Below are 27,238 nucleotides of genomic sequence, written 5' to 3' on the forward strand. Positions count from 1 at the left end.
TGAGAGTATGATGGTTTCCACGAAATTGTAGTTGCCTGATATCGCGATTATTTTTTTTATTAATTTAACTGGGCAAGTCAGTTAAAAGAACAAATTCTCATTTACAATGAAGGCCTACACCGGCCAAACCCGGACGAGGCTGAGCCAACTGTGCGCCGCCCTATGGAACTCCCAATAACGGCCAGTTGTGATACAGCCTGGAATCGAACCAGTGTGTCTGTAGTGACGCCTCAACCACTGAGATGCAGTGCCCTGGACCGATGCGCCACTCGGGAGCACAAATGTGTTACAATCGCGCTATCCTGTGTATGTAACAATAAACAAATAAATAAATAATGATGTAACTATGAAATAATCTTCCCAGGGCCTAAAATGCTGGTAGATTGACTATTCCACCAGCCACGTTGGTGGGTGGTCAGGGGTTCACAGTGAAAGCATTTCACTCGCATTTGTGAATAAAACAAATAGTAAAGTATGCTTACATTTTTAGGGAAAAATATTTCTGACGTTATGTTTCATAGCTGGTAAATTAATCTCAAGAGTCAAAGAACTACAAATCCCATTCCACCTCGCGCTGCAACACTGCCTTGTAGGGGTCTGTGCGTACATACAGCTGAGTTAGTGAAATAGGCATTCAAGTTGGTCTAATTTACTTGAAACGATAGTCTACTGGAGTAAGACTTTGTGCTTGTGTTTCTTGGTTATTTCCATTGTTTTGTTCACAAGATAGATTGTTCAACATTCGAAATTCAACTGCTAGGAAAGAGAAATTAACGCTTCCGCTAGTCAGACTCATTCTCACAGGCACAAACATTAATCAAAACCCGTTACCACGGTAACCTCCGCACTTAAAGGGGCAGTTGAACATTTGTCTCCTAATAATTTGGTTAAAAATAAATTCAATAATATACCAAATTACTTATTAGTTATACATTTGTTTTAGAAACATTACAAAAATGCTCATCCGTTTTTGTGTTTTGTTGGGTGTAATTCTAGCAGGAAACAAATATCTTCTATGGTAATAAAAAAAAAAAATCTACCTGCTACAGTGGCTGGTGGACCAAAGAGTACATTTTAGGCCCTGCATCTATCATAAAGGCATACATTGGTTAAAGATAGTTAATTCAACATGGAAAGCGTACCAAATTCCAAAATAAATTGCAAGCAAAAACTAGTGCTAAAAATTGGCATTAAAAAGGTGTCAAAGAAGTCGAAAATAAAACATGATACAATACTTAAGAAAAAACTGCAGGTTTATTCAATGTGTATTACAATACAGTAGTAGTGAAATTGCGACCTAGTAGTGGTGGAAATTGGGGGCAGTGTTTGCAGCGTTCTAAAACAATGACTGACAATCGGGGTTTCACATACACTATGAGAGTTATCCTTACTCCCAACGCAATGACTTGACAACAATGCCTGTAGAAGATCCCCCACTTCCATTTCACAGTCATGAGAAAAATCTTGCATGTTTAATAAATTGATAAGCAATGCTTAAACACCAACAGTACAGATGAAGAAAGCAGTAACTTCATTGTCTTGGTCCATCTAGGCATTTTCAAAAATATTCATACGAGGTGCACAAAAGAGGTTACTTAAATGAAAGAAAATGGAAGTAGAGAGCTGTTATTGAACATTGCGTTGTCAAGCCCTTGCAAAAGAAGACGTTTGAGCCACTTGTTTCCTGGTATAGTGATTCTTGCTGGTGCTGTATAGGAAATTAAGGATCGTCTAGATGTTTGCATTGTTAACGCATCGTAACAAACTCCTCGGACGATGTGGGGTGAATGGCAATAGTCTTGTCAAAGTCTGCTTTAGTTGCCCCCATCTTGATGGCTACTGCGAAGCCTTGCAACATCTCATCACAGCCAATGCCCTGCATATGAAGGCCCACCACCTAGGGGGGGGGGGGAAGATAGGTAATTTTTGTTAGATTGAGGCAGACTAAACATGCATGGTTTTCTCAATGAGCTCAATATTGAGGGGTCAAGGGTAGTGTTCTTCAATCCTGGGTTGTGTTCATTAGGGAATGCAATGTAGAATTCAAAATGTATCGCAACGGAAAAATACAATTATAGTTTCCTATTGGATCGAGTCCCATAGGGCGGCACACAACTGGCCCAGCATCGTTCGGGTTTGGACGGTGTAGGCCATCATTGTAATTAAGAATTTGTTCTTAACTGACTTGCCTAGTGAAATAAAGGTAAAATAAATACAAAAATTGACAACAAAAAAATGACAATTTTACAAAAAAGTCCCTCCCCGTTTCAGTCTCTTCCGTTTGGTGCCAAATGAACAAAGATTTATTTAAACCCATCTATGAACACACCTACTTCATCAAATCAAGGGCTTAATTAGTTGATCAAGGGCCAGATTCAAATCCACCTCCAAAACCGTCAAAACATCAGCTATGCGTTTCTTGCCTCAACTGAATGCATTCAAAATGAAATGTGTCTTCATTAAAATAATCCAATGTTCGAACTTGTAAACAAGGCTGCATGTTATTTCTCTCAATAGGACTCTGTGCAGACAATTGCAATGTCCGCTTTTATTTGACAGCTCTTACGCAGTTCCACCTCCAAAACCGTCAAAACATCAGCCATGCGTTTTTTGCCTAAAGCGAGAGAAATAACATGCAGCCTTGTTTACAAGTTCGAACATTGGATTATTTTAATGAAGACACATTTCAGTTGAATGCATTCAGTTGTACAACTGACTCGGAAGACACATTTCAGTTGAGGGAAAGGGGGATACCTAGTCAACTGAAATGTGTCTTCCGCATTCAACCCAACCCCTCTGAATCAGAGAGGTGCAGGGGGCTGCCATAATCAACATCCACGTCTTCGGCGCCCGAGGTACATAAAGTTAGCTGCCTTGCTCAGGGGCAGAACAGATTTTTACCTTGTCAGCTCGAGATTCAATCCAGCAACCCTTCGGTTACTGGCCCAACGCTCTAACCACTAGGCTACCTGCCGTGGTCTCCAGGACCAGGTTTAAGGGGCCTCTCACCTTCTCCTCCTTGCCCACACACACCAGCTTCATGATGCACTGAGTCTTCCTGGTGGTGATGGCGTGATACATGGGAGTGAAGGAGGTCTTGTAAGACTTCACATTCTCCTTGCCCCTGTTTTTAATCGCCTCCTCTGTAACACAAGGAGACCAAATGTAAGACCATCAGCTTCTCTACTAATGAAAAACACAAGGCTGTGTTCCAATTGGCACCCTATTCCCTAAAAAAAGTTTGCTACTTTTGACAAGGGCCCGGTTTTCCAAAAGCATCTTAAGGCTACGTTCATAGTAAGAACCTTCGTAGGAGCATCGTTAACTCTCCAAGCTGTTTCCCCAAAACTATCGTTAAAGTTGCACTTGAATACGCTGGTTATTTATTCCATTGCTATTGGGAAACCGGGCCCAGGCTGGTTATTTATCCAACAGACTGACAGAGAAACACGCCAACTCATCCCACTTCAGCAGAGAACATTTACAATAAGGGGAACCATCCACCTGAGGACTTCTTTGCTAATAGCGCACTCACCTTCCGTGAGGCCCACCGTGCCGATGGGTGGGTGACTGAAAACTACCGTGGGAATGTTGGAGAAGTCGACCTTGGCATCCTCCTTGCCGTCAAACAGTCTGTGTGCCAGCTTTCTGCCCGCTGCAATGGCGACTGCCCACACCCAACAGAAAAAATGTCCCACTTGAGATTTGCAATGCAAAAATGTGTCTGAACTATCAACGGTACACTGTGCGATTATATCTATAGTTATCTTCTTCCTTATGCATTACAGATAATCTATTCACATTCAACATGATTCTTAGGTGAATTGCAATCTGTATACAGTTGAAGTTATGTCTGTAACTAGACACAAGTATGGTTCAAAATGGCCACTTTTTTGTCTGCCATACCCCTGATGTGTATTTACAGCCTACCAGGAGTAAGGAGGGCCTTCCCGCACACGTCTCCTACAGCATAGATCCCTTGGCGAGTGGTGTTCTGGAACTCATCTACAACGATGAAGCCTCTCTCATCAATATCCACACCCTGTCGAATAAGACATCCAACCTTCAGTAAGCCGCCACATCCCATACACAGGGTTTGTACTTTATATTGAAATCTTTGGGACTATTATTCCCAACACTCATACATGTAGCTCTAGCTGCTTTAAAAACATTACATTTCTCTTTTTGCAACATCTGAGAAAACAGTGAGCAATGCAGACAATGGAATCGCAGTGTGCATCATTCCAAACTCGTTTCTGAATCCCTTGCCACGTACTGAAACTATAAAAAGGTTTTAGCATCATCTCCACATTTTTGTCTAGAGACCTTTGTAAACAGTCTGAGGAGTGATCCTCACCATCTGGCTGAGGTTGAGGCCGGCGGTGTTGGGCTCTCGGCCGATGGCCCATAGCAGACAGTCTACCTCCTGGATGGTGCCGATTTTCTCCTCCTCGTTCTTCTTCTCTGGGTCTTTGGTGACCAGTGTGACCTCCAACAGGCCATTGCCTGTCTTAGTCACCAACTTCACCTGACAGCAGACACAGGTTATAGCAGACTATCAGCATGTTTCAGGGGATCAATTTGAGCAAGGCAAGGTGCAGAATCACTTGATCTTGAGGATCACATAATGAGTAGTTGTTTGGGATGTAAGGTAGATAGTAATTCTGTGTAGCCTGCCTATAACCTAGTTGGTCTCACCGAAACAATAATGACCACTTTGGGATAACAGTGGAAGGACAATGTGCATGTTATTCATACATTCATTGACAAAATGGTTGGATGCATAATATTCATAATGATACTCAAAACAAGAAAAATAGTAGTTATAGACTATCATCATTAAATAAATGCTTTTACCTGAGTATTTTTCCACAACTCTATGCCAGAGTTCTGCAATTCTTTGGTGCAATTTGAGCTTATCAAGGTGTCAAAGTTTCTCAACACCTGTAGGGGAAAGGTAAAAAGGATTAGACATGCCCTCGTGGCCACCTCCTGTACATGCCACACCTCTAAAAACTGTCACTCGTGTTTGCGGGATGATATATGGGCCAATGTCTGCCTGGATTGGTTCTTACCCCTGTCTGACGACATATGATGGATGTTTTGGACCCCAGTGTGGAAAGGATGCCAGCCATTTCCACAGCAATATATCCAGCTCCCACTATGACGCTGCGCCTGTTGGGAGGAAACATTTAAAAGGATGAAACACAAACTTACACTCCACACAACAGAATCTGTCAAACAACCAAGCCAAGATATCAATATATCTGATGGAAATTATTGTATTTAACAACATTAAACTTACTTAGGAAGGCTTTCAAGTTCAAAAAAGCCATCACTGGTGATGCCAAGACTCGCCCCTGGAATTATATGAAAAGTTAAAGCTAGAATCCTTAAAGGATCTCTCCACCCGTTTCACTAAAAAGCTAAGGGTTGGGCCTGGAGAAATGTATGCACTTTCAAATCATAGACAGAACTGTTTGCTAGGGCTGACTGTCCTTAGTGTCATAACTATTGTTTTAACCATGTTTTGAGGCTATACAGTGTTTGTTGACATTTACTTTGTTTACAAACATTGTAGTAAAACAAGCTTATATTTTGGGTTCTGACCGGTATGACAGTTAAACTCAGGTCATGAGGCATTTATAAGTTATATTCTTCAAGAATGAATGGGTATAATATATATAATTAATTTAGAAGTCCAAAAATGAATGCAGCAAATAAGGATTCTAGCTTTAACCAAGCTTATTATTTCATTTTATATTTGAAAAGCACGGTTTCTTCATGATAAATAAAAATTCTGTGAAAATAATTTGATAAAATAAAAAGAAAGATTCATGTTTACAATTTGAACAGCAACCATGGGCATATAGCAAACGTTTAGGTATAGCAATTTTACATAGTAGACTGCAATACCTTAATTGAAAGATCAGTTATACTTTAAAACTACAATATGTAACTTCTTGGGGGACCCGACCAAATTCACATAGAAATGTAAGTTATAGATATGTAATTCTCATTGAAAGCAAGTCTACAAAGCGGTAGATCTTTTCAGTGCCTCCCGTTCTTAAGTTTCATTTTAGCGTCTTTTACCAGCTTCAAAACAGCTGAAAATACAATATTTAGGGTTATGTAAAATATATTTCACAGTGGTTTAGATGGTAAAAGGATTCTCTACACTACACTTGCTTGTTTTGTCACAAACTGAAATTTGGCGAACTATTCACATTTTTTAGCAACCAGGAAATGGCAGAGATTTCTGCATAGTGCATCTTTAAACTAAACATAACTTTTCAAACTTAATGAAGACTTCATTAACCCTTCCTGAAGCTTAAATAGACACAAATTACATGCTAGATAAAGAATGGCAAAAGGGTTGACACTTTTCACAAATAACTTTTTTAGGTTGTTGTTCATTTAAATATGCACCCTAGGTCATACCGCAATGTTGAGGGAGCAAGCACACAAGGCATTTCGCTGCACCTTATATACCTGCTGTAAACTGTGTACGTGACAAATACAATTTAATTTTGTAATCTTACCTGGCACATCACTGTCACTCAAGACAGAAGGGAACCCTCCTGTGGCAATGAGGATATGAGGCGCGGTGTACTTCTTCCCATTCACCTCAACAGTGGGGTCAGGGCCGTCAATGAACCTGGCGTGACCCTGAATCGTTTCAATTTTAGCCTATGGGAGACGACCAGTTACCATTCCGTTCCAGGTGCAAATATGTGAACAAAAACACAATTGTCATAAATATAGGCTATTATGTTGCATCTCTATGCATGTCAAAACCTGTTTTATGGATGATGAGGGAAAGCAAAATATACACTCCAGTCAGTGAACTGGTTTAAGCTTACCTTGTCAAGATTGTTGCGATAGATGTTATTAAGCCGACTAACATATGCATCTCTTTTGGTCTTAATAGTTCTGCACACAAAAGAAAAAAGGACTGATTACAGAACTGGAGACATTTTCCTCTTAATTTGGGCTCCCGAGTGGCGCAGCGATTATTATCAATTACCCCAGTCAAAACTGATATTAATGGATGACATTATTATCACCAACGATTACTGATGTGTTCCCGAGTGGCGCAGCGGTCTAAGGCACTGCATCTCAGTGCTAGAGGTGTCACTACAGAACCTGGTTTAATTCCAGGCTGTATCACAACCGGACGTGATTGAGAGTCCCATAGGGACAATTGGCCCAGTGTCGTCCGGGTTAGGGTTTGGCCGTCATTGTAAATAAGAATTTGTTCTTAACGGACTTGACTAGTTAAATAAAAATATAGAATTCATTAATTCATTTTATAAACACACATTTCTAAATATGTTCCAATGTTGCACATAATGTGAAAATGTGAAGTTGGTGCGCTCACAGAAAAGCTTGATGGCATAATAATAATTGAAAAACAGCATGTTATGTTGCACATGACAAATTAAATGATATCAGTTTTAACTGGTTGTGGCCACTTCCTTAGTCTACCCTATCACTCCCAGTACCCTGGGTAACACAATCTGTGTGGAGTTAGTTGCCAAATAGATTAACGCAAAGGAAGGCTAAGGTTGAGCAACAGACTGCTATGTAAACTGAGAACGGGATGGGGAACAAAAGGAGCATGACTTGCAGATAGTTCAAATAACAACATCTTAACAAAGCCTCTGACTGTTATCTTACAGGTCAGTTCATGAAAAATCTGCAATGTCTCATCATGAATTTGCCATTTCACATCAATAGAAATGTGTGGTACCCTTTCACATGCACACCCATGAACGCACACAAACACCCCCACATGAAAGAATGGGGAACCAAAGAAAAGGCTTGCCTTGTGCAAGAATATCACATGAACACATCAATGCGGAAAAAAACAAACTAGAAATGGTGTGTGAAGGCTCTAACTAAGTTGACAGGATGCAGTAATTTAAGGTGTGAGAGGACAGGCTGATGTCAGAACAAGTCCTTCAACTGTGGCGACCTCAAGTCAGATACTTACTCCCAGCTGAAGTGAACGTGTCCACCATCAAAACCATAGTCAGAGTGATCGTGGAGATATTCGGCATGAACTGCAGCATTCCACATAACCTGAGACCAAAAACAAACACTTAATTGTGGGATCACATTCTTCTGGCCCTTTCTATTACTGTACCCTACAAATACCTATAAATAGTGTGCGTGTTAAATAAATGTGTATTCAATATTCCCCACACACAGCACAAAACTTACTCTACTAACAGTGCCTAGGCTACTTACACATGCCCCCCCACCCACCCCTTACCAGGAGGCTGACTATAAAACAATACCTTCTTAGGGACACAGCCGACATTGACCTAAAGAAGAAATGGAGAAAAAAGGCGACAAACATGAGCATGACTAAAAAACAAGCGAACACAGGAAGTGTCAAGTCCTTCAAGGAATTAGTTAACTGCATTGCAACATTAAATTTCTAGTAACTGAAATATAATAGCAATGTATGAAAAGGAACCATCCATGCTCCTACCCAAGAAACATGGGTGTGTGTGATTGATGTTGAGACACAAAGCAATGGGGAGCCGAATAATCGTCTTGCATTTTGCAAGAATACTGGCCACAGCTCTGAAATTACATTGCACCAACTCAGATTGTTGAAATTCTGGTATGTTGTGTGGGAGAGCAATACTTTTGACCAGGGATGGTCAACTAGCAGCTTTTGTAGGATTTTTTAAATTTTTATATACATGCTTTTGGGGGAAGGGACTCAGTCAGGGTCTCTACTTACTGTCGAGAGTTAGAATACACAAGATTACATTTTGACATTTGGTTGTGCATCAGCAGTTACTTAATTAGCCCATGTCAGCTAACATTTTTTAGATTGGTAAATTAGTCAAGCTATCTAAACTTGTAGTAAGCATGGTCAAACTACCAACCGGGTTGGGGCCTACTGATCGTCAGTTCTCATATTCATACACATGGCAAAATGTCTAGAATTGCAGGAAATTAGCTGTAAAACTGCTATTTTTTTCTCTCCGCCCCATGGCAAAATGAGTAGAATAGTATGAAATTTGTTTAAAATTGCAAAATATTCTCTCCACCCCATGGTAAAATGTGTAGAATTGCAGGAAATGAACTTGAAATTAAAGGTTTCTATTTGCTGTCACAGAGGAGCTGCTAAAATGTTTTCCTTGTGGCCCCCACCGTCATCAAAGTTGCCCATCCCTGCATTATACACTTTAGCTCAAAAGATTGTACAATTCATTACAGCTATATAAGGTAGACCAGGCTTTGCGGATGTCAGGCATGGTAACTTTAATAGCTTATCTTCCATAGACTGAAATGTGGAGAAGGGGGTAATGAACACCTGTGGCCATAACGCTAGTACTGTTAAACAAAATTATTATGTACCAGTAGAATGCTCGTGCGCTGGATTGGTGCCCATTGCTTTTAACTCTAACAAACCACAACATTGTGCACAAAAACATCCCACAAAAAGAGTATGGTCTCGAGGCTTCGCAATGAATCCGTTAACTACACGTGACAACTTTACAGAATATCAGAGACTGAACAGTGGAAATTAGGCCTATGCAATGTCATTTCAGAGTTGCTCTTTGAACTATTTATATAAGTACAGTGGCTATAACCACGATAACTTTTTACTCACACAGGTACCTCCGAGTTTGTGACTCTCGACCACCGCGGCAGTGGCCCCGAGCTCCGCTGCCCTGCGTGCACCTGCTAGACCCCCAGATCCACCTCCAATCACTAGAAAATCGAACCGGGTTGTTGCATCTGAGGCCATACTCCGACGGATAAGTTTGTGTCTGTAGGAGGGTGGAAGCAATCGCCGGAGTGAGAAAAGAAGAACTTGCATCCGGGCAAACGGTATTATTATTGCCATAACCAGGAAGCCCGCACACCACCGGACGCAGTTGTTTGGGCGAATGGGAGGGTCAATCCCCGAAGTGAAAGCTAGTGCTTAGTCATTGTGAATTGCAACAATGGTCTGTAAATCCCAGAAACTATTTTAACATAGTCATGGTGATGTGCAGTCTATTAGCCTACAATGATAGGCTAATCTTACAATATGTGATATGAGGAGCACTGACATAATGAATGAATGGTAAATGAATATCAAAATATAGGCCTAGTCTACCCTTTTTAATGGAAGGATAATAACTATATAATATCAGCAGTGTCATCATCCTAAAGGCTATCTTATATGAATAGCTAAAGCCACCACATGGGGGACAACTTAATTTTATTTTTTATCATGCACGGAGATGGCTGAAAATGTATTAGTCAACTATTCACTGATTCATAGAAAAACAGTTCAAGTTGACTTCGAGAAAAAGAGACTCACCTAGACAGTGCCACTGTCAAAGTCGTGTTCACAGTGCTTGAAAGCGACTGTCTGCATATTTTGACCCACTGCATGTTTCACGGTCTGTAGTTTATTTCATATTAACATAACGCGTCTTTAACACATTTAATGGATGGAAACAAAGTGTATACAACATGCTGCTAACAAAATAAAGCTACTTCCTGAGCCGATAGAAAGGACCTTTCAAAATAAAAGCTCGAAACCTTATAGGCTATAGAAAGATATGCGTAATGTTTCACTAATTATTCTTAAATTAGCTATGGAATGCCGTTTTTGGATGATAGCTCCAGTGATATTTCAGCTGGATAAACAACGAAAATATAGGACGTATATGTCAATCACGCTAGGGGTTAACTCGAGTTGATCACGCGTGACCATCGGAGCCAATCAAAATCTCTTTCGACCTGCACGCATTTCCTCCGTTGGCCTTCAGAGCTTTCTTCAACCCGAAACAGTGTTGCCATGTATGTAATTTTCTGCTAGTTAGGCTATTTAGAAAACGATTTCGCGGCTGAAAATGTATTGGTTGCGGGTTTTTGAACTATTTCTAATTTAAACCGCGGCCGCCATGGCATTTCTATTAAAACATATATATTTCACTGTGACCTGCTGCTGACTGTCAGGGGGAGGGAGGTAGGCTATTGTGGAGTGAGTGTTGAGAGAGCACTACTGTTATTGGCGGAGTCATGTAGAGGGAGCAGCACGCGCACGTTGTGGCAACTTTTTTTTACCATTTATAGGTAGGCTATTTAGATTGTCAATATGGAGACAACTATTTCCAACCCTTTTCCCGTAAAACATAAATTAAGCTAGAACTGGTGCACATCAATAAATAATGAAGACAATGCCCTGGAAAACGAGTTTGAGCGCAGTGGTGGTTTAAAGTGGTTTAAACTGCATTCTAATGTTGACTTTAAAGAAAACGGCATCAAGCTAAGTGATTTATGCATGCTCAATTCTTGGGTCTCGGGGGCTGCCCGATTGGAAATTTGAAATGGAAGTTATGGAACACCCTCACGTGGTTCTCTTTATAGGGAAACGTCCCTAATGAAACTGACATTAAATGTGGATAATGATACATTTGTCTCTGTTGGCTACCATTTGATAGAAAAATCGAAAAAATAAAAACGGTCTGTTGTTGAGCATATTCAGTGTGTGTGTGTGTGTGTGTGTGTGTGTGTGTGTGTGTGTGTATATATATATGTGTGTATATAAATATGTATGTGTATATATATGTGTGTGTGTGTGTGTGTGTGTGTGTATATATATATATATATATATATATATATATATATATATATATATATACTAATGATTTAATTCAATGATTTAAATGATGAACCCAGTAGGCTATTGGGAAACACAAGCACTAACCTCGAAATCGCCTCGCCATTCATGGTGAATAAATTCGTCTGTGGTAATTTAGCAAGCTGCTCAATCGTTCAGTTTACATCTTGTCTAGGCTACTGTAGACTATCTGAAATGAGATGTAGGCCTATCATGGGATATAGGCTAACTGTCTTTATCTAAGCAAACCATGGCAAAGTTGAATTACAATCATAAACACAGATTTTAGTCTGTAGCCTATGCCTATTGCAAAGACAAGTCAATCTTGCAAATTGGCCATTTATAACGGTTTGTAGACTTAATATCGGGTACATAATAGCACAATTGATAGAAAATAGCCTAACATTAGTTTAAAAAAAATCTTCATCCATGTATTTCTTGCTCAGGGATTTTGAGATCCTCTGTCCAGCTTTCATCACTCAAACTCTCCTGTCGGATTTTTCTGTAGTTAAACACATGCACAAAGGGGATTTATTTACAATTATAAACTGGGTGGTTCTTGCTGACTTTATTGTCCCCATGAGGACAATTTGTTGAGTTGTCATGTACACGTTTAAATACAAAACAAAATTGACAATACAACTTTCATAACAGTTATATACCAATAAAAACATTTTTTAAAGACTAGCCTGCTGACTTTACTGAGTTGATAGGAACATTAGCCTGAGCTATTTAGGTGGGATATCACACCTGGCACAAATTATTGTCTAGTTCTGTTTGTCTCGTTCGAGCCCTGAATGCTGATTGGCTGAAAGCGATTGTATATCAGACCATATACCATGGGTATGACAATTTGTTTTTGTTTTACTGTTCTAATTATGCAGGTAACCAGTTTATAATAGCAATAAGGCACTCAGGGGGGTTGTGGTATATGGCCAATATACATACCACTGCTAACAAATGTATTGAGGCACTCCGTGTTGTGTCATGATTAAGCACAGCCCTTAGCCATGGTACATACCCCTTTGTGCCTTATTGCTTAATAATAGCAGTCAAACGAGTTAAGTCGACATCCATTGATGGAAAATTATCTGGCGAATTTAATAAGGGCAAATTGTATTTTCTCTTGAACATGTTCAAATTCCTATATTACATTATGTCATAGCTCACAAATATTATTTTGAGGAAAACCGAATTTCGCTTCTCATGTCGATAACGTTATGGAAAAATGTTTTATTGTATACATGTGGCAACTCCTGTCGTGCAAAAAAGGGTTCGTTTTCTTGTCTTTTGGGCGGGTTTTGAGTGGTCATTTCGTCTGAAATTTAGCTTGACCTGGCAACATGACCTGAAAGAATGTGCAGAAAAATACGGAGAAACGCAACATCGTAACTGCTGAAATTGTATTTGCTGTAAATGTTGTGATTATTTCAAGCATTTGAAATCCACTCGTTGGCGTATGGAAGTCAACGCGTCCCAAATGTAGCAGAACATGACGGCACAAAGTCAAAATGTCAACAAAGGTTTGTTCACCCAAAATTGTCACATGCTAATGTAGCTAGGCTAACGTAGCATCCTCTGTCGGTTTTAATCGTGGAAAACAGCCATGGGGTATACAATTCAAATGATTATTAAACATTTTCAATTCGATAAAGGGGCAATCTGCAGTTCATACAACAACAACGCGAGAAAACGCCAATTTCATGGTAAAAAGAGGGTGGGGCTGGAGAAATGTAACCACTCAAATTCATAGTTATTTCTCGATTCATTGATTTTCTACTTGCTTCTTCAAAACGATTTGGAGAAGGTCAGCGGCAAGGGTTCTTCTCTAATAGGAGGCGAGGCGATGCCTAGGTAGCACAGAAAGATTAACCATGTTTTGAGACCATAGTGTTTGTTTACAATTACAAAACGATGTTTACAAAGTGAAAAAAGCTTATCTATATGGATTGACATGTCCAGTCATCTAAATGTTGACGTGTTTGCATGATCCCAAATCAAAATAGGCACTAGCCTAATATTAAACCTTTGATTTTAATTATTGCATTCATATAAGGGCATTCCATAACGATTGCGTTCAAGATAACTCATGGTACAATGCCTAGCTATTGGCAGCGTGTGTCCCGAAGCTACATCCATAATCGGTAGACGGTTCTGAATGGAGAATTGCCGTTTGCAACACAGAGCAGTGAGCAACAAACTATTCAATCCAGTTTTTAGATGCAGGCCCTGTCTGGGAGAGCACCTGACCGTTTTGCGGGAATCATTAACTAACAACAGACAGGTGAACCACCGACAGGTGTGTGCAAAAACAAATAATTGGCATCCATATTCGATTTAGATTTGGGGAGGGGTAGCATCTAAAAACGGGTTTGAATAGTTTCTTATTCACTGCTCGGCAATTCAAGCTGAGATTCTCCAATCAGAACGGTCTACTGAGTATGGCTGTTTATTTGGACACGGAATACATGCTGCTAGCAGGTAAAGTCATTGGGCCATGCGTTATCTCCAATGCAGTTGCTATGGAATGCCCTTAGATCTTGTCTTATAAATTAATGAAATAATTAATCATAGGTCTAATATTGGGCACACCTATTTAGGGGGCAGTCGTTGTTAATAATAATGTATTTTTGGGGCATAAATCAACACTAATTTTTATTATTCTGTTCTCTACACAGGAAGGAAGAAGACATCCCAACCTGGAGTAGCAGGTCTGAGCAACCTATCAAATGGGAGTCCTGCAAATCAAAACACTCACATTTCATTTGTGCAGGATTCAAGAAGGCCAGATGAGTTTGACTTTGAGTGTGTGGTAAATTCCAAATTCAAAAACTCAAAAGTTTGGTTTTGTGAGAAATGTCGCTTTTTGACCACAGATTTTGATGATTACAGCAGCCATATTATGGAGCATGCGGTGATGAGATTTTACTGCTTCTATTGTAACTATGTCTCATACAGCGAGGCCGAATTAAACCACCATGTAGAACAGCACACCAGAGTACACCCCTTCAAGTGTCAGTTCTGTGATTATAGAGCTGTGAAGAAAGACTATGTTGAAATGCATATGAAGCGAATACACAATGCCCCTCCTGAGAAAGTATCCATTGCTTTGCCCAGAGCTCCCAAACCGGCCTCTATCCCCAGTGCTCTGCCCAGAGATCCCACATTATCAGCGATCTTAAATACAAGGGTCGCACCTTTGCGCACTAAGAATATCACAACCAGAGTGGATGAAGGAAGACCTATGGATGGGACACTGGATGCAAACATATTGCCCAAAGTAGAGGTGGAGCTGTTGGCACCTTTAAATGAACCAATTCAACACAACAGGCCTTTGACTGTCTCTTTCCCTGAAGTGGGGACCATCCCCCCTGGCTGCCTTGTTGAACTTGTTGAGGTGAAAACAGTCAATGGCACCAAGGAACTAAAGTTGAGACTTGTCTCACAACAATCTAATGGGTCTGTAGCGAAAGCCTGTCGGACCACAACCTCACAAAATGCCACTTTGTGTAAATCATCGATGTCCAACGCCACTCCAACTAGAGAAAAGCCAGTGAAGAAGAGAACTTGCACAGCCAACATATCAGCCCGACAAATAAATAACCAGAAACAAAAGGAGTTAACAACTGCCCCCAACACAAATGGCATACAACTGAAAAAACACTCTGAAGAGTTGCTGGTGATGGTGAAAGATGTAAATCAGCCATTTGAGATAAAGAAAGAGGAAGTGAAGGAAGAGAACTGTGATTCTGTGCAAAAATCTGAACGCTTGACTTCATTTACAGCTGTCTCGAGTGTGTCCATGATGGGAAACGTCAATGGCACCAAATCGCCCTCTGTTGCACCTGCTGCAATGTCGTCTCTTGTATTGTGCAACCCTAGAAGTAGCACCCTGGTCATTCCCTCTCCAACAAACCAACCTAAAGAGGATGAGACTTGTCATGTGGCTGACTCAAACACCTCTGGTTGGACTCAATCTGAGAATCCATTAGTAGATGACGTGCCAGGACCAAAAGGTTTCCCAGTCATTTCAGCTGTATTTTCTCTAAGTAGCCCTCAACTCTTGGCGGTGGCTCTTCGGACCATAGCTTTGGGTAACAATTCACCCTCTGCAACGGTAGAGCAAGGAAATGTCAAGAATTCTTTGATCCTCACACCTGCTAAGACAACAGCAGTGTGCAAAGGGCATGAACACAAGATAAAGCCAGGAAACACTGACATGGCCCCTGAGGGTTTGTCCTCTGTTCATGCACCTCAAATGACCTCAAAAGCCGGTCACCAGATGCAGAGTGCTCAATGTTCTAGACACACCCAATCACTAACAAGTAATCCCTTGAGCACCAAGGGGGGAAATAACAGTGTTACAATAAAGCTTCACAAGAAAACAGTTTTGAATATGAAAAAAAGTCCTCAAAATGTGGCCAAAAAAACAGTAAACACACGGGACAGTTGGATTGGCCAAATTAACACTGAAAAAGGGTCAGTCCCCAGACACTGGAAAAGTTCAGCAAACAAGCGTGACATTTCTGGTAGACTCTCTTCCTGCCTGAAGCTCTCATTGAAAAGGATGCGAGTAGAAGAGGAAAGTAGCCTTCAACGTTGTGCACCTGAGTTGAACCAACGAAGGAAGAAAAGAAGACGGCGAGACATGGTATCTGGGTCAAAGACTTTCACCCACCTGTTAGATACCACAGGTGACAGGGTTATTATCTGCCCAACTCCACTGAAAGAAGACCAGCTGGTGAAGCAACCAGGCCCAAACCAACCTGTTGTGGTTCTCAATCATCCCAAGCCTCTGGTTCTGAGAGGGAGGGGGGGAATGGAGATGATTCCAGACATTGGTCCAACATGTCACATAATGAAAATGAAGTTGAGCAAAGTAATGGGACATACGTATGAGGTGATTGGATGTACCGTTAAGGCCTCTCCTTAGGGTGATGACAAATTGTTATGGAAAATGATAGATTTATTTGCTGGGAACAGAACACTAAACATTGAGTTATCAAGACAAGAGTCTGATGCATTGCGCCATTAAGGGTTGGCTTGCACTCATTTCCAGGGTCCCTAGATGAGCTTCAGATTAATAATGGTTAGACATTTCATACAATATGTTACTTCATGGATGATGAAAGACTGAACCCCATTGAGAGAAACAAGTGGGCATTCAGGCAGGCATATTTAAAAATAATAATAATAATAAACAATTAGCATTTTTGCTGAAGTATCATTGATAGCACAGATGTGTAAATATGATTGTATATTTGAATGAACTTGTACTTTTTTTCTGATGGATGAACAACTGCTTAAATTAAATCAATGTTAATTATTTTGAATGCATTTTGAATATAATAATATGTAACCTCCTGGTTACTTTTAGCCGGACTGCATTGGGAGAATAGAACACCAGCGAACGCAGTCAGCAACGTTACTAATTTGTTGTTTTGAGTATTTAAATTGATAACTCACTCTTTAATTAAATAAATAGCTACACAAAAATAGTGTGTAGAATGATAGCCATGAGGACAGCAAGGGATTTTTTTCTTCAACAGTCATTGAAAGACCAGGCACATCTCTCTGCCGTTGTCTCTGAAAAAGCAATTGTAGCTAGAGCTGCCACCCAATACCAGTGTTTTTACATCAAAATATAAATAGTTGTCAAACCTACTACAGAATTCTGAAAATGTTACCATATGGTGAATAGAATGTTCATGCTAAACCTCTTTCCATTGATCACTAACTTTTTGTATTGAAGTTCTGAAAAAAGTTTGGTTATATTATCCAACCTCATCATTCCTGTTTTATATTTTGCATTTATTAGGGTTGACTGACTTGACATTAACATTTTAAGTTCCTAGTGGAGCAAAGTAACTCAGTGCTACTCTATTGAACCCTTTTTTGGACTTTTTTAACCATCATTCCAGGTGGTTCCTGCCATTTTATCCCTTTTTCATTCATGTTTTCTTTGGACTTTTTGTCATGGTTACTGCTGTATATTGCTAGAAGTGTTTGAACCGCTCCCTCAATCATCTGTTTTTCTGTTTTTTTTTTCTGTAAAAGTATCAGAGAAAATATTGAGATGTTTTAGGTTGGACCATAACAATATATTTATCAAATATAGCTCTTGTTTAGATGTGGTGCGGATCTTTAAATGTACATGTATTTTGGTTTCCTTTGAAATTTCTCTCGTCTTTTAAATGGGAGTTATTTGCATAATAACAATTATAGTTGTTGTTCTCATGTTGTCAGTGTTTTCTGTCCTCTATGTATTATCTTAATGTGCCATTTTGAATAAAGATCTTTTTTCATACATTCGCATTGTTGAATTATTTACATGTACAGGGCTTAAAGAAAGTCTACACCCCCTTGAACCTTTTTCACATTTTGTTGGTTTACAAAATGGGATTAAAATTAATTTAGTTGTACTTTTTTTGTCAACGATCTACTGAAAATACTCATGTCAAAGTTGTGTCAATTTTAACATTTCTTTTTAAAGATTAATAAAAAAATCTAACACTAATAATACTTTATTGGATAAGCATTCACTCCCCCTGAGTAAATACAGGTTAAAAACACCTTTGGCAGCTATTACAGCTGTGACTCTTCTTGGTTAAGTCACCTAAGAGATTTGGACACCTGTATTGTGCAAAATTTGCATTTTCTTTTCAAAATTAGTCAAGCTCTGTCAAGGTGTTGGGGTTCATGGCTACATGGCCATTTTCAAGCCTTGCCATAGATTTTAAAGCAGATTTAAGACAAAACTAACTTGGCCACAGGAACATTCACTGTCGTCTTGGTAAGAAACTCCAATGTAGATTTGGCTTTGTTGTAGGTTATTGTTCTGCTGAAAGGTGAATTCCTCTACCAGTCTCTGGTGTAAAGGCAACTGAAGCACGTTTTCTTCTAGGATTTTGCCTGTGCTTAGCTCCATCCTGTTTCTTTTCATCCTGAAAATCTCCCCAGTCTTTGCTGATGTCAAGCATTATCATAAGCATGATCCATCCACCACCAGGCTTGAAAATAAGGAGGATGTTACTCAGTGATGTTGTCTGATTTGCCCCAAACATAAGTCTTTGCATTTAGGCCCAAAAATGTATTCCTTTGCTGTTTTTTTTTCTTCTCCAGAATTACTTTAGTGTCTTGTTGCATACATATATATGAGGTCATTATTGTGGAGCCATCCTCAGTTTTCTCCCATCAGAAGGACAAGTGCATCTTTGATGTGTCTGGGTTGTTTAATACATGATCTACATCATAATTAAAACGCATTTCAAGGCTGCGTTGAGACAATGACTTATCAATGACTTCAATAGATCCGTCCTCAGTTTTTTCCCATCAGCCATTGAACTTTGGAGCTGTTGGGCCATGAGTGTGAAAGATTCAGCAGGCTACTGGCATTACACACCTGGCTAAAGATTACTGTAGCTCTGTTGGAATCACTTTTATGGTTAATTTCGACATGCTGCATCAAATGTACATTATCCCAGGGGCATTGGTAGACACAATGTAAGTAACTTAATGTATGTCCCCCTAACTGCCCTGAATACTTCTGTTGATCCTACAGCTATTGAATGCAGTAATCTTGTGCCTATGAGCCAGACTTATACTGTTAGCACTGAGGCGGTGTGCCCTAGTAGGAAGTCCACTGTGTGCAGCTCACCCTGCACAATCAGAGGCAATATAAATAACATGAGCAAGTCTACTTCTGATAAGCTTCCCAGTAAAGCATTAAAAACAATCAAGCAACCCAGAAAAGTACACATGTAGCCTAAGAAACAAGTTTCATGAAGTCAATAACTTGCTTGTAACAGATGACATTCATATTCTGACTATCTCTGAAACTCACTAAGATAATACCTTTGACGATACAGTGGTAGCAATAGATGGTTATAACAAAGAAAAGACAGAAATACCAATGGGGGCGGTGTTGCGGTCAATATTCAGAACCACATTCCTGTAAAGCTTAGTGTCATGACGTTGGCCTGGGGGTAGGTTTATGACAGTCATAAATACCTCTTCCCCCCTTTTTCCTCTCTCTACCCTACTGATGTGACATTTGAAAATCCCTTGGTTAACATAGATTCTGGGAACATCAGAAGCTGGGGGGAAATGAACTATATTCTGGTAATCTGACCAATTGAACATATGCGGTGGTACTTAATGAATATGATGTCAGTTCGGTTGTCATCTGAGACATTCTCATCAATGATAGGATGACATAAACTCTACAGTGGAAAGTCTGCACATTGTAGTTATCGGATTCACATGGAATTGTTGTTCAATTTAAATGTTTGAATATAAAATTATTGGTAAAGAGATGAAATGTAATGTTAGCTTCCAAATGAGAGATTTGGGTTTTCATAAGGTTAGGGCTCTGCTCAATCAGTGGCCCGCCCCTGTGAAGAGACATGGGTTATTAAACTTTTCAAACACCTTCTCGCTCCACTATATAAAGCCTTGACGAAAATGTAACCTCCTGTTCCGAGGACGACTGTCCGATGTCAGAATGGTTCAGATAATAACTACAGAACGAAGCCAAACTCAGCGTGAGCTTTGGCTGCGAATGGTATGAACTTTGAATTCTTATTTACTAAAGAAGTGATACCTCCTAGCCGTTGAGTTAGCAACAGCTGCTGCAAACTTGGGCTAGGAAAACTTGGGCTATCTTGGGCTATCCCGTCTACCACACAATGACGTTACTACAACGTATCCATTTTAGAGAGACATTCTTCAAAGGACTCTGTTGGGCAACTCAGCCTTCCATCTACCACCAACCTACCGAAGCGCAGCTCAGAGTAAATATTTATTGCATTTTCCTTTTCCAAGTGGGCGGTAATTTAGAATGCATAAGATACTGCATTTACGATAGAGACATCACTTCTCCCTTTGTTCCTCAGTGTTCCCGCTCTTCCACTCAAACCCAGCCCCTTTTCTTTGTGTAACCAGCTGTCATATCTGTTCCGCCCGCTAGGGACGTTTTTCCTTTATGACGTCATTTGTAATCAAGGTATGATTCATTCTGTGTATATGTAATTCCATGTGATTAGTTAGATATTTAGTAAATATATACTTAAACCAAATTTTGTATTGCTGATTCAACTTGTTAGCCAGGGTTCGTGAAGATAACCAAGAATTTACAACTTTCAGATGAGACTGAATTAAGGTGACGATTAACATTGAATGGTATTGATGTAAAATATGACTAGGTCTTTAAGAGTTTATTCGGAAGATAACTGCTCTATAAATATTATTTCGTGGTGCCCCGACTTTCTAGTTAATTACATTTACATGATTAGCTCAATCAGGTAATATTAATTACAGAGAAAGGATTTTATAGAATAGCATGTCATATCACATAATCTGACATAGCCAAAGACACGACATTAGAGAGGATCTCATGTTAAATACTGTTGAAGTAATATGGCTACAGGTTCATCTGCCTCACCTAACGCCCATTCTTGTGGGAAGCTGCTATTGACCACCAAGTGCTAACAGTCAGTATCTGGATAATATGTGAGAAATACTTGATAATGTATTATGTGATATCAACATAAAGGTATATTTTCTGGGTGATTTATATTTTGACTGGCTTCCATCAAGCTGCCCACTCAAGAAAATGCTACAAACTGTAACCAGCTCCTGTAACCTGGTTCAGGTTATCAGTCAACCAACCTGGGTAGTTACAAACAGCACAGGAATTAAATCATCAACATGTATATATTATATCTTCACTAATGCTGCAGAAATGTGCTTGAAAGCAGTATCCAGAGTCATCAGATGTTGTGATCACAATATTGTAACCATATCTAGGAACACCAAAGTTCCAAAGGCTGGGCCTGATATAGTGTATAAGAGGTCATACAAGAAGATTTGCAGTGATTCTTATGGTCATGATGTAAAGAATATTTGCTGGTCTGTAGTGTGTAATGACGAGCAACCAGATGCTGCACTTGACACATTTATGAAATGTTTTATTCCAGTTACTAATAAGCACACACCCATTAAGAACATGACTGTAAAAACTGTTAAATCCCCTTGGATTGATGAGGAATTGAACAATTGTATGGTTGAGAGGGATGAGGAGAAAGGTATGGCAAATAAGTCTGGCTGCACAACTGAAAAAAGTGTGTGCCCTCAGGTCTGGAGAAAAGCAAAAGACATTTCACTACCAAAGTATAGTAAAGCCCCCTTTACTGGCTCAAATAGCTGACCTGTCAGCCTATTACCAACTCTTAGTAAACTTTTGCAAGCAATGGTGTTTGACCAGATACAATGCTATATTACAGTAAACAAATTGACAACAGACTTTCAGCTTGTTTATAGGAAAGGACATTCAACACGTACTGCACTTGCACATATTACTGATCATTGGCTGAGAAAAATTGATGATAAAAAGATTGTGGGGGCTGTTTTGTTAGATTTCAGTGTGGCTTTTGAAATTATCTGTCACGATCGTCAAAATAACATTCGGACCAAGGCACAGCGTGATATGGGTTCCACATCTTTTTATTTGTGAAACACACAAAACAAAAACATAAACAAGATCCCACAAAAAAACATGGGGAAATGGCTGCCTAAATATGATCCCCAATCAGAGACAACGCTAAACAGCTGCCTCTGATTGGGAACCATACCAAGCCAACATAGAAATAAAACAACCTAGATTACCCACCCTTGTCACACCCCGACCTAACCAAAATAGAGAATAAAAAGGCTCTGTATAATCAGGGCGTGACATTATCGAGTAAAGCCAGTGTGTCTATGTATGTATGACTCAACACTATACACGTCAGCTACTACAGCAACTGAAATGACTGCAACACTTAACAAAGAGCTGCAGTTAGTTTCAGAATGGGTGGCAAGGAATAAGTTAGTCTTAAATATTTCAAAAATTAACATAATTGTATTTGGGACAAATCATTCACTAAACCCTAAACCTCAATTAAATCTTGTAATGAATAATGTGGAAATTGAGCAAGTTGAAGTGACTAAACTGCTTGGAGTAACCCTGGATTGTAAACTGTCATGGTCAAAACATATTGATACAACAGTAGCTAAGATGGGGAGAAGTCTGTCCATAATAAAGCGTTGCTCTGCCTTCTTAACAACATTATCAACAAGGCAGGTCATACAGGCCCTAGTTTTGTCACACCTGGACTACTGTTCAGTCGTGTGGTCAGGTGCCACAAAGAGGGAAAATTACAATTGGCTCAGAACAGGGCAGCGCGGCTGGCCCTTAAAAGTACATGGGGGCTAACATTAATGACATTCATGTCAATCTCTCATGGCTCAAATTGGAAAAAATACAATTAAATCTATTTCAATCCCACTTTATAACGCAACAAAATGTGAAAAATAGTTGAAGGGGGTGTAGACTTTCTATAGGCCCTGATAGTACAGATCAGGAAGACCACTTCTCTACACAAACAGGCAAAAACAGAACCTTGAAGGGGAACACATTTTCTAGACCAAATATGTTTTCACTTCAGTTAATCTTTCTATTACCAAGCTCATAGTTACTATCCATGTAGTAACTATAGTAACTATCCATGGAAAAGCCACCATAGATTGTAACAGACAAACTGTGGAAGACGCAGTCTTTATGTCTGAATTATGTGATGTTAATCCCAATTGAAGGCCCACAAGGAGCTTCTGCTGGAGATTCTCCTCTCCAATGCAGAAAGCCTGGAGGACAGATCCTAATGGTCAGAGAAAAGCATCTGACTTTTTGCATTAGAATGCTAACATTAGCTTGGTTCTATGTAGCCAACTCCAGTCATTCTAGGTTTCTCCGGAAAGTTTCTCAAGACATTATCAAACAAGATTACAATTTTGAGGTCTGTTGGTCCTGTGAGATGTTGTTTTATGTTCTCCATCCGCCCATAATTCTAACCACTAGAGGAGGTCAGTTCATAACTTGGTTCCAGCACCCATCCTGTTACGAGAGAGGAATAAGGCACTGAGTTAAAGGCCCTAAAGAACTGCAGCAGTACCTGTTTTACTTCTGTTTTATGGACAGTGCTCCACAATGTTGCAAGTCATATTTGGACAATATATCATACTTTCTTCCCCACATGAATGCACACACATGAATGCACAGTGGAATTATAGATATAATTAGTGGCATTCTTTGGTGTCCATTTCCTTCACGGTGAAAAATATTTGACCAAGAGTTGTAAGACTGGTTACCTGGACACAGATTACACCTATAGTCCTGGGCCTGGTTTCCCATACCAAAAGCATTTTAAGGCTAAGTTCATCGTTAGAACCTTAGTAGGAATATCATTAAATCTCCAAGCTGTTTCCCAAAAACATTGTTATTAACGTTGCATTTAAACTCTTGCAAGCTAACGCCTGCCTCAGACCACTCGTAGAACAACAAAGTGCGTCGTTAGATGCTTTTTTTGCCCTCCAGCGTCACTTTATACTCTTTATACACATTTTATCCATCTCTTTGACCACAATAACATCAACATTAAGTTGACTACAAATACAAAGTTGCCTTTCAAACAAGCAAAGGATAAAAAGATGCTTCAAATGAAAATGAAGATGACTGCATTAAAATATAAATGGTCTACCTACAGTATATGCCTATATATAATCCAATTTAGTTTTATTTTGCTATTTGTCTACTGTCCAATTTTTGCCTTAATATATTTCATTATGTGATGCCTAACATGAGCAATGATGTGCCAAATCTTGATGTAATGCAGTATAGAGTAAGCATTAGAATAAGCAGCCTCAATATTTGCAGCCATGGGTGATAATATCTCTCTAGGAGCTGATCGGTCCCTGCTGAACCCCCCCCCCCACCAGCATAGACCAGCATACATTTCAAACTGGTCCATGCTGGTAAGATGCTGGTCAAGCTGGCCTGTCAGAGCAGTTCACAATAAAAAAAGTCTGAACAGTGCTTGGGCATAACAATGAGGACATTGATGAAAGAATGGGAATGAGGAAGTGCAGAGGCACGGTAGTGGCAGAAAGGCACTAAACCACTCTTTTTGAAGGTGTTTAATAACCGAGTCATATGTTTCCAGGCTTTTATTTTGCAACTTTGTATTACAGGTAATAACCATCACAGCATGACATACAATACACCGTTTTTGACTTCTCTAAAACTGATCAACATGGTTCAATTTAGCTGACAATGTCAAGGATCTGTTGGCCAAGGCCAGGAGGGCCACACTTGAAATTAGGTACCAAATACCTTATCCCTGTATTCACTGCTTCTAAGAGACTTTATTGCATGTTACAAATAGCTGAAGTAAAAATGTATCTTTACAATTAAGGTTTCACTGTAGACACATAATGTAAAATGGATTCCTTCACCTGATGAAAGAAAAATAAACTGCAAAAATAAGCACATTGTTGTCGTGCGCTACCCTGAAATCTCTGAAACTTCTATGGCTGCTTTTCATAACAGAAAGACATCTCAAAGTGCTTACCCTCCTAGGCCCTTAACACTCTACTTTCTCACAGGCTAATGTTAGCAAGTTTAAGAGAGCTGGTGGGAATGTTTTGTGATTTCAAAGTCATTAAAAAACACAGTATTTGATTTAAAGACCTATCGCACACACATACCAAAACAATAAAAATCTCACTAGAAACTAGAAATCACGAAACCTGTGATTAACAACAGTTGAACACTGTAAATCCAGGTGTTTACATAACTGAACACAACTAAACACTTTTCTGTAACACTTTGAACACTTCAAGGTATTTATAATTTCAATAAAAAATGCACAGTGTTTAGATTGTAAACACCAGAACATATTTGTTTGCTAAAACACTTTTAAACAATTGAACACATTATTTTAATACTGTAGGTGTAACAGCATTCTTCCTCCTCTTCTGAGGAGGAGAAGCGAGAAGGATCAGAGGACCAATGCGCAGCATGGTAAGTGTCCATAACGTTTATTTACAGACAAACTGGACACTACAAAACAATAAACGTGAAAAGAACGAAACCGAAACAGTACCGTGTGGCAACAAACACTCACACGGAAACAAACACCCACAAACCAAAAGTGAAACCCAGGCTACCTAAGTATGATTCTCAATCAGAGACAACTAACGACACCTGCCTCTGATTGAGAACCATACTAGGCTGAACTCAAAACCCCAACATAGAAAAACACACATAGACTGCCCATCCCAACTCACGCCCTGACCATACTAAATAAAGACAAAACAAAGGAAATAAAGGTCAGAATGTGACAGTACCCCCCCCCAAAAGGTGCGGACTCTGGCCGCAAAACCTGAACCTATAGGGGAGGGTCTGGGTGGGCGTCTGTCCGCGGTGGCGGCTCAGGCGCGGGACGTGGACCCCACTCCACCATAGTCCTTCTCCGCCTCTCTATATCCGCCTCCGTAGCCTCTTTCGAGCGGCGACCCTCGCCGCCGACCTCGGACTGGGGACCCTAGCAATGGGTCCCGAATGGACGGGAGATTCCGGCAGCGCCGGACAGGCGGGAGACTCCGGCAGCGCCAGAGTGAAGGACGACTCCGGCAGCGCCGGACAGGCGGGAGACTCCGGCGGCGCCAGAGTGAAGGACGACTCCGGCAGCGCCAGAGTGAAGGACAACTCCGGCAGCGCCGGACAGGCGGGAGATTGCGGCAGCGCTGTACAGGCGGGAGACTCTGGCAGCGCCGGAGTGAAGGGCGTTTCTGGCAGCTCCTGGTCGACTGACGGCTCTGGCAGCTCCTGGCTGACTGATGGCTCTGGCAGCTCCTGACTGACTGACGGCTCAGGACAGACTGGCGGCTCTGGCAGCTCAGGACAGACTGGCGGCTCTGGCAGCTCAGGACAGACGGGAGACTCTGGCAGCTCAGGACAGACGGGAGACTCTGGCAGCTCAGGACAGACGGGAGACTCTGGCAGCTCAGGACAGACGGGAGACTCTGGCAGCTCAGGACAGACGGGAGACTCTGGCAGCTCAGGACAGACGGGAGACTCTGGCAGCTCAGGACAGACGGGAGACTCTGGCAGCGCTGGGCAGGAGGAAGGCACTGGACAGGTGGGAGCACCTGTAGGGAGGAGACGGAGAGACAGCCTGGTGACGGGGGCAGCCACCGGAGGGCTGGTGCGTGGAGGTGGCACCGGCTAGACCGGACCGTGAAGGCGCACTGGAGCTCTTGAGCACTGAGCCTGCCCAACCCTACCTGGCTGAATGCTCCCCGTAGCCAGGCCAGTGCGGCAAAGTGGAATAGCCCGCACTGGGCTGTGCTGGCCAACCGGGGACACCATGCGTAGGGCTGGTGCCATATACACCGGCCTGAGGAGACGCACTGGAGACCAGATGCGCTGAGCCTGCTTCATGGCACCTGGCTCGATGCCCACTCTAGCCCGGCCGATACGAGGCGCTGCAATGTACCGCACCGGGCTATGCACACGTACCGGGGACACCGTGCGCCTCACGGCATAACACGGTGCCTGCCCGGTCCCTCTCTCTCCACGGTAAGCACGGGGAGTTGGCTCAGGTCTCCTACCTGACTTAGCCACACTCCCCGTGTGCCTCCCCCAAGACATTTTTGGGGCTGCCTCTCGGGCTTCCAGCCGCGCTGCCGTGCTGCCTCCTTATACCACCGCCTCTC

General features: G+C 40.9%; 1 protein-coding gene and 1 long non-coding RNA gene across 3 annotated transcripts; one reads left to right on the forward strand and one right to left on the reverse strand.

Annotated features, from left to right (window-relative positions):
* Positions 1-1,235: 1,235 nt before the first annotated feature.
* gsr (glutathione reductase) lies at positions 1,236-10,634 on the reverse strand. Of its 2 annotated transcripts, XM_064955053.1 has the most exons (14): positions 10,337-10,634; positions 9,638-9,797; positions 8,304-8,330; positions 7,997-8,085; positions 6,864-6,933; positions 6,543-6,690; positions 5,306-5,360; positions 5,076-5,175; positions 4,858-4,944; positions 4,358-4,528; positions 3,931-4,042; positions 3,536-3,667; positions 3,010-3,143; positions 1,236-1,897 (listed from the first exon to the last, which is right to left on the reverse strand). In XM_064955053.1, the coding sequence occupies exons 1-14, from the start codon at positions 10,408-10,410 to the stop codon at positions 1,748-1,750; spliced, it is 1,509 nt and encodes a 502-aa protein (XP_064811125.1). In that variant the 5' UTR covers positions 10,411-10,634; the 3' UTR covers positions 1,236-1,747. The 2 variants fall into 2 exon arrangements, with proteins under 2 accessions (XP_064811125.1, XP_064811124.1); XM_064955052.1 differs by lacking the exon at positions 10,337-10,634 and having other exon boundaries at positions 9,638-9,889.
* A 1,081-nt stretch (positions 10,635-11,715) lies between these two features.
* LOC135526561 (uncharacterized) lies at positions 11,716-17,951 on the forward strand. Its single transcript, XR_010453301.1, has 2 exons — positions 11,716-13,167; positions 14,323-17,951. It is a non-coding gene; the product is annotated as an uncharacterized LOC135526561 (long non-coding RNA).
* The last annotated feature ends 9,287 nt before the right edge of the window (positions 17,952-27,238 follow it).

This window comes from Oncorhynchus masou, chromosome 32 (genome assembly GCF_036934945.1).
Source record: "Oncorhynchus masou masou isolate Uvic2021 chromosome 32, UVic_Omas_1.1, whole genome shotgun sequence".
Taxonomy (NCBI): Eukaryota; Metazoa; Chordata; class Actinopteri; order Salmoniformes; family Salmonidae; genus Oncorhynchus; species Oncorhynchus masou.

Coding starts and splice junctions, on each gene's coding strand:
- gsr (XM_064955052.1), bottom strand. CDS start 9,874: ATGGCAATAATAATACCGTTTGCCCGGATGCAAGTTCTTCTTTTCTCA. Junction 4,945..5,075: donor TCATATGTCGTCAGACAGGG/GTAAGAACCAAT, acceptor TTTCCCCTACAG/GTGTTGAGAAACTTTGACAC. Junction 4,043..4,357: donor GCCTCAACCTCAGCCAGATG/GTGAGGATCACT, acceptor CTTATTCGACAG/GGTGTGGATATTGATGAGAG.